This window comes from Lutzomyia longipalpis, chromosome 3 (genome assembly GCF_024334085.1).
Source record: "Lutzomyia longipalpis isolate SR_M1_2022 chromosome 3, ASM2433408v1".
NCBI lineage: Eukaryota > Metazoa > Arthropoda > Insecta > Diptera > Psychodidae > Lutzomyia > Lutzomyia longipalpis.
In genome coordinates, this window is record NC_074709.1 from 22,047,017 (window position 1) to 22,060,911 (window position 13,895).

The window sequence follows — 13,895 nt, forward strand, 5'->3', positions numbered from 1 at the left end:
CAAATTTCACAATGCTATGAAAATGATTAGTTAAGTAACTGAACATAAGCGTGTATTTGTGATAGCACTGGGAAACTAAAATTAAGATAAGACCACAAACATACATAAATCATCGATTTCCAATATAAGCAGCATTTTGTTGCGGAGACGAAACATTTCCTTTAGTGTTGTGGGCAGGAAAGCAATTGCAATGAAAATCAGTATTGCTGTAGTTTTTGCATTATACCTCCAAAATGTCTATGGATACAATATTTTGGGGGTATTTCACACTAGTGGAAAATCCCACTACATCTTGGGATCGGCACTAATGAGAGGTTTAGCTGAGGCTGGACACAATGTAAGTAACAAATTTTATATTAATTTAATTTTTATAAAAAAATATGTATTTTCAACAGGTAACAATTGTTGCAGCATATAAGCAAGCTGAACCAGTGGAAAATATGCGTGAAATCGTAATTTCTATGCCACCTGCTGATTCTTTTAGTAAAATACTGTACAATATTAAGGGAAAATCGACATATCAACAGTTCGAAGATGTAGTCACATTTGGGATAATGTTTACGAATGATACCCTAAATGATCCGAATATGCAGAAGTTGATGAGGAGCGGAGAAAAGTTTGATGTAGTAATTGCGGAGATTTTCTACTCGGAAAGCCTCTTGGGGCTTGGTAAATTATTCGATGCTCACATGATTGGATTTTCGACTTTTGGAGCTGCTAAATCATCCCTTGATCTCAATGGTTCACCTTCTCCACTCTCCTATGTACCTCACTTCCAATTAAATTATCCAGATCAAATGAATTTTTGTCAACGACTAGCAAACACATTATATACGGCATCGGAAAATATTTTTATGCATCTTCAGTACGATCATAGGCAGGTAATAACAAACTAAAATATGGATTAAGCTTATAGTTTTTTTATATTTGAATTTTGGATTTTTTTTTAAATAGGAAGCGGTTTACAACAATCACTTTGCCGACCCAAAGCCAAAGCTGGATGATTTGAGAAAATCACTTCCTCTGGTTCTACTCAATTCTCACTTTTCAATGAGCTATCCACGACCTAATCTACCAAATTTAGTTGATATAGGAGGATTTCACATCAACAAAAAACGCAAGCCTTTATCCAAAGATTTGCAGGAATTCTTAGACACAGCACCTAATGGTGTTATCTACTTTTCAATGGGATCAACTCTCAAAGGTGCCGATCTTCCTTCGGATAAAAGGGATGCCCTGCTGAGAGTCTTTAGGCGTCTTCCAGTGAGAGTGATGTGGAAATGGGAAGATGATGCCCTGCCGGGAAAACCAGAAAATGTTCTCATTCGAAAATGGTTCCCACAGGATGACATCCTGGCACATCCTAAAGTTAGATTCTTCATCACTCACGGAGGTCTTCTCAGCACAATGGAGGCAACCTATCATGGCGTTCCTGTTCTTGGAATCCCAATTTTTGGTGATCAAGGCATGAATATGGGAAAGACTCAAGCAGCTGGATATGGGATTACCATAGAATTCACAAACTTAACTGAACAATCCATATCCTGGGCCATTAATGAGATGCTCACAAATACAAAGTAAGTTTGTTTTCTAAAATTAGTTTTTTTTTTAAGAAAAATAATAAATCTTAATTTTTTATTCTCCTTTAGATATTCCGAAAGAGCTAAAACAATTTCTGCTCGTTTCCGAGATCAGCCTGAAGATCCAATGAGTCGTGCTGTCTATTGGATAGAGTACGTTGCACGTCATCAAGGGGCTAAGCATTTAATTTCAGGAGGACAGGAGTTAAATTTTATTCAGTATCACAACTTGGATGTTTTTGGATTCCTGCTCTTAATTCCTTTCTTGGTTATTATAAGTATTACGTGGTTTTTGAGAAAATGTCTGAAGAAATCGCTAAAGAATGACTTAAAGAAGAAATACAGTTAAAATTGATATTATTTTTCTTTTATTGGTTTATCGTTTTTAGGGCCGATAGAATATTTTCGTCATGGAAGAAATTCACCACTAAGTTAGTTGAAGCTTCTTAAATTAGGCCTATATTTTTTTGAACCAGACTTTAGCTTTTTATGCTATGTACATGAGTCTAAGAAAATTATTCTACGCTCAGGGTTTTTAAGCAGTCTAAGTTGTTTTTAGATTAACAGAGTTAAATTTCTTAAGCCAGGCCTTTTTCATAGTTTTTAAGCCAGCAAAGTTTAGTATAAAATTTTAGTTAAGTTTTTAAGTTAGGCTTGATTTTCCTTATTTTCCTAAGCTAGGTGCTAGGTCTTATTTTTAAGCTTGTTTTTAGACTGGGATAAGTTACTCTACCAATATATCTCAAATAAAAACCAGAAAGCTCTCTAAAAGCTAAAAGATTTGGTCTTGATAAGAGTTCAAAAGAATATAATTCATTCCATTCACCTGTTGCTATTCACTTTAGTTGGAATTAGTGTTAATACGATATTTTGAAACATGATCAAATTATTTTGAATTTAAATATCCTTTAAAGCTCATATAATTCTCCTATCCACATTATTCTTTAAATTTTCTGAATCTTCCAATCAGAACTGAAAAACACATATAACAGTGAAAGTGTTAGTTGGTTCCGAGATTCTAATCTTGTTCTTATTGAAAACAACATTTAACAAACACACTAAACCCGAATTAATCATATATACATGCAATAAAATTATATAATTTTATTGAACTTTGGATGTGTGAGAAGAGAATTTTGGAAGTAAGCGTGGTCTTGAGAAACCTTTCAAGTTTAGTGCTACAGATACTCGGTTCCAAAGCAGACGTACGAGTCGTTGACTTTTTTTTTCAAGAGAAAAAAAAATTGAAAAATTTATATTGGGTTGTCTGAGGCTTTGTAAATGCTATGATGAATTGTGAAATGATATTTTTGTGATATCACAACGACTAATATTGATAAGAGAAGTGGATTCTTTTGGCGCCAATTGAATTTGCTACAAAAGTTCGCGTAGTCAGTTCTTCGAAGAACGTTGGATTTAGTGTCTCAACATTGGATTGAGAAGACGTTTTACTTGTTTTAGTTCTCGAAACCGGCGTGTAGTCAAAATGAAACTCATTATTGGCTTAATTTGTGTGATTTCTGTGCTGAATGTTGAAAATGCTTCCGGTTACAACATACTCGGAATTTTTCACACAGGCGGAAAATCGCATTATATTTTAGCCACAGCATTGATGAAAGAATTAGCATCACAGGGGCACAATGTGAGTTAAAATTTTGCAATTCACGAAAAAAAAAGAAAATCTCTAAATTTATTTAATTCTACTATTTGCAGGTAACCATCGTAGCTCCTTACAAACTCCCTAAACCAGTTGAAAATTTGCGTGAAATTGTACTAGAAGTACCACCAGTTAATATCTTCAGCAAACTGCTTTATCAGCAGACTAATAATTCAATTTTTCAACAACTCGACGATGTAATATCTTTTGGAATAAATTTTACAAATGACGCTTTGAATGATCGGAACATGATAAACCTCATGAGGAGTGGGGAAACATTTGATGTCCTAATTGTGGAGCTATTCTTATCAGAATCACTCCTTGGTCTTGGAAAAGTTTTCAATGCACCAATGATTGGGTTTTGCAGCTTTGGGGCTTCAAAGTGGACAACTGATCTCAATGGATCACCTTCTCCACTCTCCTATGTACCCCACAACCAATTTACCTTTAGCGATCGAATGACCTTTTCTCAGCGTTTTGCCAATACTCTCATTTCAATCTTCGAAAAGACTTTCATGGACTTTTACTACAATCACCAACAGGTAACAAGATGTCTTTTACTTTAACCATCATTTCACTAAAATGGTGTTTTTACAGGAAGCCCTCTATAACAAGCATTTCCCTGATCCTAAACCAAAATTGGATGATTTGAAAAGGACATCGCTTTCGGCTATTCTTCTCAATTCACATTTTTCAATGAGCTATCCACGACCTAATCTGCCAAATTACATTGAAATTGGAGGATTTCACATCAATAAAAAATCAAAACCACTGCCAAAGGACTTAGAGGAATTCCTGGATACTGCACCGAATGGTGTCATCTACTTCTCAATGGGATCAAACTTGAAGAGTGCAGATCTACCTGTTGAGAAGAGGGATGCTCTTCTGAGAGTCTTTGGGCGTCTTCCAGTAAGAGTATTGTGGAAATGGGAAGATGATGCCCTGCCGGGAAAACCAGAAAATGTTCTCATTCGAAAGTGGTTCCCGCAGGATGACATTCTGGCACATCCTAAAGTTAGATTCTTCATCACTCACGGAGGTCTTCTCAGCACAATGGAGGCAACCTATCATGGTGTTCCTGTTCTTGGAATCCCAATTTTTGGTGATCAAGGCATGAATATGGGAAAGACTCAGGCAGCTGGATATGGAATTACCATAGAATTCACAAACTTAACCGAACAATCCATATCTTGGGCCATTAATGAGATGCTCACGAATACAAAGTAAGTTTCTCTTCTAAAATTAAGTTTTTTTTTTTAAAGAAAATAATAAATTTTATTATTTTTTTTCTTTAGATATTCCGAAAGAGCTAAAACAATTTCTGCTCGTTTCCGTGATCAGCCAGAAGATCCAATGAGTCGGGCTGTCTATTGGATAGAATACGTTGCACGACATCAAGGGGCTAAGCATTTAATTTCAGGAGGACAGGAGTTAAATTTTATTCAGTATCACAACTTGGATGTCTTTGCATTATTACTATTAATTCCAATTCTAATTATATTGGGAATCAGACTGCTATGTAAAAAGTTATGTATGAAATCTTCTCAAAAAGACTTAAAAAAGAAATATAATTAATTGAGAACTCTGGTGAAATTCTTTTTAAAGAAAATGTAATATAATGATAATGGCCTAATTTTACATAATTCATGCTTATGCCTTCTAAAAATAAAAACAAACATATTTAAGTTTAAAAATTGTAATAAATAATATAAAAAATATATAGTTTTAGCATTTCCTAAATTCTTGTAGCAACCAGTGTTGTTAGAAATTGTGTGAGTGATATATCTACATGTATAAAAAAATGTTCTAAAGATTCTTAAGATTATAAAATTTTATTGTACGCATTGTACGTATTAAGGAATTATTATTCAAAAGAATTAATAAAAAAATCGAAGAAATGGTACCAAATTGTTTCCGATTTAAATACATTCGTTAAGACTACATAAAACTACATATATGAAAGTAGAATGTTTACGCGGTAGAATACAGATACCTTATTACCCATATATATGTATATGTACGTAAATTTTTTATCTAATTTTCTTGTACTGGTGGGCGAGAATGATGTTCAATTATTTGCTTTTACATATAACCACGCTTATTTTGGCAAGGTCATGGTATAAATGGAATCAAAAGCACATGGTTACATACACACTGAAAGCAAAAGAATTTTTTTCATTACGACCATTACGACCCAAAATACAATCTTAAAATCCTCCATATATGTGATTGTATCGCTACATATAAATATAATATCTTTGGTTCTTCATTAACCAGTTTAAAAGAAAATTTCATAATATGCGGACGGTTTTGCGAGATCATACTTTGATACTCTGAGTGATTTTGCAATATTTTTGGTGTTGTAATTGATAAGATTTTTTTCTTTGAAAGTGTTACCTGTGATATATTGCAGCAAAATGAGAATTATTTTTTGTGTTGGGCTCCTTCTAGTCCTTTTCTCTGCACAAAATGCGGAGAGTTACAATATTTTAGGAATCTTTCACACGGCTGGAAGATCCCATTACATTTTAGGAGCAGCCCTCATGAAAGGACTTGCAGAAGCTGGGCACAATGTACGATCTTGAACGGTTTTGCTTCGTGATTTTTTTTAATAATGTAATTTAATTTAAATTAAATATTGCAGGTAACGATTGTTGCCCCATTTCACCATCCAAGTCCCACAGATAACATGCGAGAAGTCATTATCACAACACTACCACAAGTTGATGTCAGCAAAGATTTTCTTAGTGAAGATCCAAAACCATTTATTGAGCAAATTCATAGTTTTATCGAAATGGTGATCAATATGACGGATATTATAATGAAAGATCCTGCAGTTGTTGAGCTCAAGGAACGGCGTGAAAAGTATGACGTCATTATTCAGGAAGTATTTTTGGCTGAATCCCTTTTAGGATTCGGGGAATATTTCAACGCCCCAATTGTTGGTCTTTCAACGTTTGGAGCTTCTAAGTGGACAACAGATTTGATTGGATCACCTTCACCACCCTCATATGTTCCTAATGTGCAAATGCAATTTTCCGATCGTATGAGCTTCTACGAGAGATTGGTTAATATTATTGCGGTCACTTTCGATGAGCTCTATTTTGGACACTACTTTCACGGAAAACAGGTGAGACAGTTTTTGATAATTTCTTATCTCTTGACCTAAATAATTCGTTTATGTGTTCTTCCTTTACATTCAGGTTGAATTATATAATAAGCATTTTCCAAACGCTAAATTTACCCTGGATGAAGTTAAGAAGACCCACGTGTCTCTCGTTCTTCTCAACTCTCACGTCTCTTTGGGATACCCTCGGCCTTATCTGCCAAATATGATTGAAATTGGCGGCTTTCACGTGAACACACGTTCTCAACCTCTCCCTAAGGACCTTCAGGAGTTTTTGGATACAGCACCCAATGGGGTTGTTTATTTTTCTCTGGGATCAAATTTAAAATCTGCAGACTTACCCATTGATAAACGTGACGCCTTGCTGAGAGTTCTTGGGAGTCTTCCTGTTAGAGTTATGTGGAAATGGGAGGATGATACAATGCCAAATCAACCAAAGAATGTTCTGGTGCGGAAATGGTTCCCACAGGATGACATCCTGGCACATCCAAATGTGAGAATTTTCATCACTCACGGCGGGCTTCTTAGCATAATGGAGTCAATTTATCATGGAGTTCCTGTGCTTGGCATTCCATTTTTTGCTGATCAGCACATGAATATTGGAAGGGCTCAGAAAGCAGGATATGGTCTCACGGTTGAATTCAAGAACCTAACTGAAGAATCAATGTCCTGGGCAGTAAATGAAATGCTCACGAATCCAAAGTATTCCAAACAAGCCAAAGCTGTATCTGCTCGATTCCGAGATCAGCCAGAAGATCCAATGAGTCGTGCTATCTATTGGATAGAGTACGTTGCACGCCATCAAGGGGCTAAGCATTTAATTTCAGGAGGACAGGAGCTTAATTTTATTCAGTATCACAATTTGGATGTCTTTGGGTTCTTGCTTTTAATCCCTGTTTTAGTTATTTTGGGAATAAGATGGCTACTCAGGAAAATCTTCTGCAAAGGAAGTAGCAAGAAAACATTGTCCCAGAAAAAAAAATTTAATTAAAAATGTTGAAATGTGTAAATATTGAAATAAAATGTTTTTCCTGATGAAATTTCAATGATATAATTGTCTGAATTTCGCATGGTCAGTATCATAAAGATCGTATATTTCATCATCACCTGGGGACTTTGCTTGTAATAATATATAGGTGAGCGATTAAGCGTGATATGCAGATATTGTGATAAAAAGCCAGACAAAAAGATTTCGACGCACCATAAATGTGTTCAGTCTCATTCGGTTATTTGAACAATCAATCTCGCGTGCCAGTATCACGGGAAGCTTTTCAATCGCCGATATGAAGAGATCGTATTATTTCCTCTTTGTTATTCTCGTCCTGGGAATTGGTGTTAATAATGTGGGTGCATATAAAATTCTTATGGTTTTCCCAAGTTTTAGTGCATCTCACTTAATTGTTGCTTCTGGATTGCTCAAAGGATTAGCAGAACTTGGTCATGAAGTAAGTCTCACCGAATACCCACCTGTGTCTACCTATGAAATTGAATGTTTTGTGAAATTGTTGATTTATATACATGATTATGCTCTCGTCTTATCAGGTGACCATGGTGAGTTCGTTTCCTCAACAGAAACCGTTAAAGAATTATCGCGATGTGGTTCTCCCACTCAATACTAGTGATAAAGGTATGTGCTGATACATGCTTACTCAGAAAAAAAGCTTGATTACTTATGTTGATTGAATGAGAATCTATTTTTTCATTGAAAATTCACAAACTCATTTTTTTTTTTGCTTATTTCACCTACAGATGAACTCATGTCGGAAATGATGAAAAATGCTGGAAATCAATGGAGTATGCTCTTCCAAATTCCAATAATGTTAAAAATGCCATACGAGATAGCCAATGAAACTATGGCTAGTCCCGAATTTAGGAAAATCATGGAAACCGAAAGCTTTGATCTGGTGATATTGGGCTTCTTTGCAAATCAATTCCTTGCTGGATTAGGATATCATTTCAAATGTCCTGTTGCTGTAATGAGCCAAGTTCAGCAAACGTATTTGACGTCAGAGCTGGTAGGAAATCCATTGAGTATTGCATCAACATCTCACTTTACTTTGGGCTATTCGGGTCAAATGACATTCTCACAGCGAGTAAAGAACTTCATAGCCTCAACAATAGAAATTTTCATAACAAATATATTCCGCTACATGGAAAGGAAGTACTACGAATCCAATTTTCCACCAGACAAATTTCCCACCTATGATGAAGCTATGCGTAATATATCATTGGTGCTTGTTAATCATCATTTTAGTCAAGGTGGTGTAAGGCCCTATGTTCCAGCTATGGTGGAAATTGGAGGTATTCATATTGATGACAAAGTTGACCCACTACCAAAGGATATTCAAGAATTTCTGGATTCTGCAACCGATGGAGCGATCTTCTTTAGTTTCGGATCAAATGTTAAGAGCTCCATGCTTCCGCAAGATAAACTCAATGCTATTCTCAAGTGTTTCGGACAGCTCAAGGAGAAGGTTCTTTTTAAATGGGAAACGGACACTCTTCCTAATAAACCTGATAACATGATGATTGGAAAATGGATGCCACAGCGAGATATCTTGGCTCACAAGTAAAAGTCTTAAAAAAAATATTTTTTGAAAAGAAATATTAATTTTTTTTTAAATTTTTCAACAGGAACATTAGGCTCTTTGTGAGCCATGGAGGAATGGGGAGTATCGCTGAAGCAAAATACCGCGGAGTACCCTTAATTGGTGTTCCCTTCTTCGGGGATCAAATGGGAAATGTAGCTGCTATATCTCAGGAAGGATGGGCTTACCAATTAAATTTCGATGACCTCACAGAAGAGTCCTTCTCAGCAGCTTTGAAGGAAGTTTTAACAAATTCCAAGTAAGTTTTTAATTCAATACTATTTAGCTCCAGGACTTAATGAATTTTCTTTTAAAATTTAAGGTATTTTGACAAAGCGCAATATATGGCAAAGTTGTATAAAGATCGTCCACAGACAGCCCTCCAGACGGCAAACTTTTGGATTGAATACGTAATTCGTCACAAAGGAGCACCGCATATGCAATCAAATGCAGTTAATTTGAATTTCTGGCAAAATAACCTGCTGGATGTGATTGCCTTCTTCATTGTTGTTATCCTTATCATTTGTAAAATATCTTGGGTTATCATGAAACTCCTTTGGAGGATAGTTATGAGAAAAGTTACTGGTCAAAAGGGTATGAAGGGTAAAAAGCAGAAAAAAATGTAAAAGAGAATTTATAGAAAACTCGTAGTGAAATTATTTTTTTAATAGAGGTTCTTGACACTTTTCCAACTAAATATTTTAGGAAACTAAAAAAAACAACATAACTTTCGCAAATTAAATTTACAATCCATAATGTTATTTAATGCTTGCAATAAAAGTATGTGAGAAAAAAAAAGTAATAAAATTAGGAGTTTTTTCCTTCAATAAAATGTCTATCTTTAAACATGAATTTAAAGTCCGTGAAAAAAATTAGGTGGGTCATAAGAGCACATAAGATAAATTAGAAGAAATTTTGAATTTGAGTTTTTGGCATGCCTTTTAGCTGTGTTTAATTGCTGTAAACTTTCTTGTTCTTAAGATTACTGGATATTACAATGACATTTATTTGGCGAATGTTTAAAGAGAAACATTAAAAAAAAAAGTTGAAATAAATTAATTTTCATGATGAACGATAATCTTCTAAACCTTATGTTGATAAACATAATAAGATTATGGGGATTTTCTGATATTATTAAATCAGTACTTTTTATTGCTATTGCTACCTGGAAAATAAATATCGTTTCATAAAAACCATATCCAATCCATGCTTTATAAACAGATAAAGGGAAAGCAATACACAATTTTGTGTACAAATACAAGTGATAACTGTAGGCATCCCTCACTTCAACATTGGCAATTAAAAGAATTGTATATAGTGTCAATATTGGCAACCTCATGATGAATAATCATGTATGTATGTATATAGTTAGAATCAGTCTGATTAATTTTACAAATCATTCATAAAAAAATTATCCTAACACTAAATTCTAATATTTTTTTTTTGTTTTTGAGAAAATATTAAATTATCAAAACAAATGTTATCTCGATATTCTCAGAGCTTCATATATATTATGTACATACATACCTACTAAATATTTGCATGTATTTAAATAACTTTGTATTTGTGCGACGGAATTCAGCAAAAACTTTGTTTGATTCATAATGCCCCAGACAAGAAATGATGAAAATGAACGGACAAGATCTTAACACAAAGCCCACGGATCTCCATCACATTTTAGAAGTTACCAATCACTGATATTGGTGGAAGTTTCATAACAAAACCCGCGAGTTTCATGCTGTTCTTTTCGCTAATTCATCGCTATAAACGACCTTATCTCAAACCATAAAATATCTATGACTGATAAGTGTCTGGTGAACATTATTTTTATTGACCAGTACCCGGAGTATTTCATTAGTATTTCCTAGACAGTCGTTGTGAGCATACCTATCAACATAGTCTGACATTAGTGATCATCAGTGGTTACATGAATTTTGCGTAATTCAACTCAAGGCCGAATGTTCCGAATTATTGTTTTGTGTACTTTTGTGGCGCTTTTGGCTGCGCAGTGCCATGGGGCCAAAATTTTGCTCGCATTTCCAACACCCAGTCAATCACACATGATCGTCGCATCGTCTCTTATGAAGGGACTTGCGGCCAGAGGTCATAGCGTAAGTAACTAGTAAAAAAAATATCAAATTAAACTAGATTTTTCCAGAAGTTTTTTTGTTGAATTTTTCGTGAGGTCTGGCCTTCAAAATTGGCTAGAATAATCGATTCTAAAAATCAAAATTCTTAAAAATTATTCGAATATTAAGCTTTTATTTTAATAAAACAAGAAACAATTTATTCCATTTTATGCACTCAAAATCAACAAAGTAACTTTGCGTCGTATACAAATCCAATGGGAAAATATTGGTTAAATGAAAAACAACTTTTTATGCTTATTTTTTACATATTCTCTAATGCTCTAGGTGACGGTGATGAGTGCTTTTCCCCAGAGCAAACCAATCGAAAATTATCGTGATATTAAGATACAGGTAGACGAGGGAATTAAAGGTAAGGAATTAAATAAGTTTTTTTTTAAACTTAATAATTAATTAATAACGACGATATCATTAAAGTTGATAATTCTCTTACCTTCATAGATAAAAAAATCTTCTTTCCTAGTTCGTTAAACTTTCATATATTCAAGGCAAAGAATTAGATAAGAGATTTATTTATATTTCATCATACCGTTTTTCTTTATTTAAAATTTTTTCTTTCTAAATATTTGAAATTTTTCTTATAGATATGATATCAAAATTTGCAAAAGATGGTGGCTCGCAACTAGGATTTTTTGCACATTTCAATGAGATCATCAATCTGTCTTTAAGATCGGCAAACAGTAGTTTCAACGAGGAGGCATGGCAGAAGGTGATGCGAGAGGAATCTTTCGATCTTGTTGTTGTCGGAATGTTCTTCAATAACTTTGTCTTTGGCCTGGGTGATCACTTCAAATGTCCCGTCATTGGGATCTTTTCTGGTGGTGTCACAGATATAATAAATGAAATGAGTGGAAATCCTATGGCAGTTGATTCTGTGCCACATCTCTTTCTTGGGAAAGTTGATGAGATGACTTTTATGAATCGTGTCAAAACGTTCATCTTCAGTGGTCTTGAGAAACTTATGTGGACATATGTGAACTACAGAGAAAAGGAATACTACGAGTAAGGACATTTGCATGATTATGTTGTGTTGGAATTAATTGAGTGATTTTTATTTTCAGCTACAACTTCCCAAGTCCCAAATACAAAACTTATGATGAAATGAAGAAGAATATTAGTCTCTTTTTTGTGAATGATCACTTCAGTGTAAGCTCACCTCGACCTCTGGTGCCTTCTGTTGTTCAAGTTGGAGGTATTCAAATTAAAAGCAAGCCAGATCCACTACCACAGGTAAATAAAGTATTTAAAAAAATAACGATTAAATAATTTGAGTGATTTCTAAGCCCAAAAAGTATTTTTAGAACGTTATCTTTCTGGTATAACAACTGATTATGAAGCACCAAATAATGTACCATGAAATCTATGTTATTTTTTCAGAAAATGCAAGAATTCATTGATGGAGCAGAGCATGGTGTTGTATTCTTCAGTCTTGGATCAAATGTTAAGAGTAGTTTGCTTGCACCTGAGAAGCTCGATGCAATTCTCAAGACTTTTGCAAAATGAAAGCAGAGAGTTTTGTTCAAATGGGAAGCTGATAGTCTTCCTAATCAACCAAAGAATGTTATGACGCAAAAATGGATGCCACAAGATGATATTCTTGGTAATTATATATAACAACACTACAAGAAAAACAAAATACCTACAAAAGAAAATTTATTTCAGCCAATGAAAAGGTACGCGTGTTTGTCTCCCATGGTGGACTTGGTGGAATAAACGAGGCTAAATATCATGGAGTCCCAATCGTGGGAATACCCTTTTTTGCCGACCAAATGACCAATCTTGCCACAGCACAGAACGAAGGTTGGGCCAAAATTGTTGAACTCAAGGATCTTACAGAGGAAACATTTACACAGGCAATATTGGAAATTGTGAATAACCAAAAGTACAGGGATGTTGTTCAGGAAATTTCATCCCTCTTTCGGGATCGTCCAGCAGCAGCATTGGATACTGCTGTATATTGGGCAGAGTACGTAATTCGACACAAGGGAGCACCACATTTACAAAGTCATGCTGCCAAACTCAATTTTCTGCAGCGAACATCAATCGATGTGATAGCCTTTATTGCCATAGTTTTACTCGTTGTTTTCAAAGTAATTGCCTTATCTCTTTGTTTCTGCTGGAGGAAAATTACAAAATCCGGAGGTTCTCCACCGAAGAGAAGTAGGAAAAATCCAAAATCAAAAGGCGATTGATTTTCATCATTCCCCCATGCGATGAATGAATGATTCGTATTCTCCCTCTATATGCATAGAGAAATTCAATCCTTTTTTCTGTGAACGTGAAGTAAATAAGAAATCAAACAGATTAGTTTCATTTTATTTCCCATACGGTCCCTCAAACTACCCCAAAGCTCTCACACATTCTTCCGTCAGGTCATCTTCTTCTCTGGATTTTCTGAGTTTTTCCTCATGTTCGTATACGTAATCGAATTAGGTTGATGTGTAATGCTATGAATTTATTTCATCACACGAAAGGAATTGAGGGTTTTGAAAGAAGAAAAGGGTGCAAGAATAAATTCCCAGCCAATAGAAAAAATTGATTTCTTGTATTTTGATATTTTGTAACCCTTTGTAGAGATATGAGAGTTTATTTAGTAAAATAAAATTTGTTAAAGAAGTTTATATTCTTTTTTTTTGTGGAAAAAATCCTATAAGAAAATTTATAAATAAAAATGTACTGGTAAGCTGACCAAGCTTACGGGAGCTGTGTTTCTTTCAGTGTACCAATTTTGTGAGAGCAAACTAGAACGCGAATTAATTTAAATACGCGCAAAGTCGGGAAAAGTTGAAAAGTCAT

At 34.6% G+C, this 13,895-nt stretch overlaps 3 protein-coding genes across 3 annotated transcripts; all 3 read left to right on the plus strand.

Annotated features, from left to right (window-relative positions):
- Positions 1-145: 145 nt before the first annotated feature.
- On the plus strand, positions 146-4,919 carry LOC129792304 (uncharacterized). Its single transcript, XM_055831213.1, has 9 exons — positions 146-337; positions 396-881; positions 955-1,577; positions 1,650-1,924; positions 2,551-2,579; positions 3,001-3,222; positions 3,294-3,779; positions 3,835-4,460; positions 4,533-4,919. The coding sequence occupies exons 1-9, from the start codon at positions 191-193 to the stop codon at positions 4,810-4,812; spliced, it is 3,174 nt and encodes a 1,057-aa protein (XP_055687188.1). The 5' UTR covers positions 146-190; the 3' UTR covers positions 4,813-4,919.
- Positions 4,920-5,508: 589 nt separating this feature from the next.
- On the plus strand, positions 5,509-7,404 carry LOC129792635 (UDP-glycosyltransferase UGT5). Its single transcript, XM_055831925.1, has 3 exons — positions 5,509-5,810; positions 5,882-6,367; positions 6,441-7,404. Exons 1-3 carry the CDS (start codon positions 5,655-5,657, stop codon positions 7,353-7,355), a joined length of 1,557 nt encoding a protein of 518 aa, XP_055687900.1. The 5' UTR covers positions 5,509-5,654; the 3' UTR covers positions 7,356-7,404.
- A 224-nt stretch (positions 7,405-7,628) lies between these two features.
- On the plus strand, positions 7,629-13,713 carry LOC129792305 (uncharacterized). The gene is given in 11 exon segments (XM_055831214.1): positions 7,629-7,809; positions 7,907-7,991; positions 8,114-8,933; positions 8,999-9,211; positions 9,275-9,575; positions 10,887-11,063; positions 11,367-11,451; positions 11,684-12,101; positions 12,161-12,329; positions 12,477-12,699; positions 12,762-13,713. Coding segments are annotated over 11 exon segments (3,183 nt in total). The 5' UTR covers positions 7,629-7,647; the 3' UTR covers positions 13,292-13,713.
- Positions 13,714-13,895: the final 182 nt, after the last annotated feature.

Excerpts from the sequence above, each read along its gene's own strand:
- LOC129792304 (XM_055831213.1), top strand. The coding sequence starts at position 191 with ATGAAAATCAGTATTGCTGTAGTTTTTGCATTATACCTCCAAAATGTC. Across the intron at positions 1,578-1,649 it reads GAGATGCTCACAAATACAAA|ATATTCCGAAAGAGCTAAAA; the intron begins GTAAGTTTGTTT and ends ATTCTCCTTTAG. Across the intron at positions 3,223-3,293 it reads TAGCATCACAGGGGCACAAT|GTAACCATCGTAGCTCCTTA; the intron begins GTGAGTTAAAAT and ends TACTATTTGCAG.
- LOC129792635 (XM_055831925.1), top strand. The coding sequence starts at position 5,655 with ATGAGAATTATTTTTTGTGTTGGGCTCCTTCTAGTCCTTTTCTCTGCA. Across the intron at positions 5,811-5,881 it reads TTGCAGAAGCTGGGCACAAT|GTAACGATTGTTGCCCCATT; the intron begins GTACGATCTTGA and ends TAAATATTGCAG. Across the intron at positions 6,368-6,440 it reads ACTACTTTCACGGAAAACAG|GTTGAATTATATAATAAGCA; the intron begins GTGAGACAGTTT and ends CTTTACATTCAG.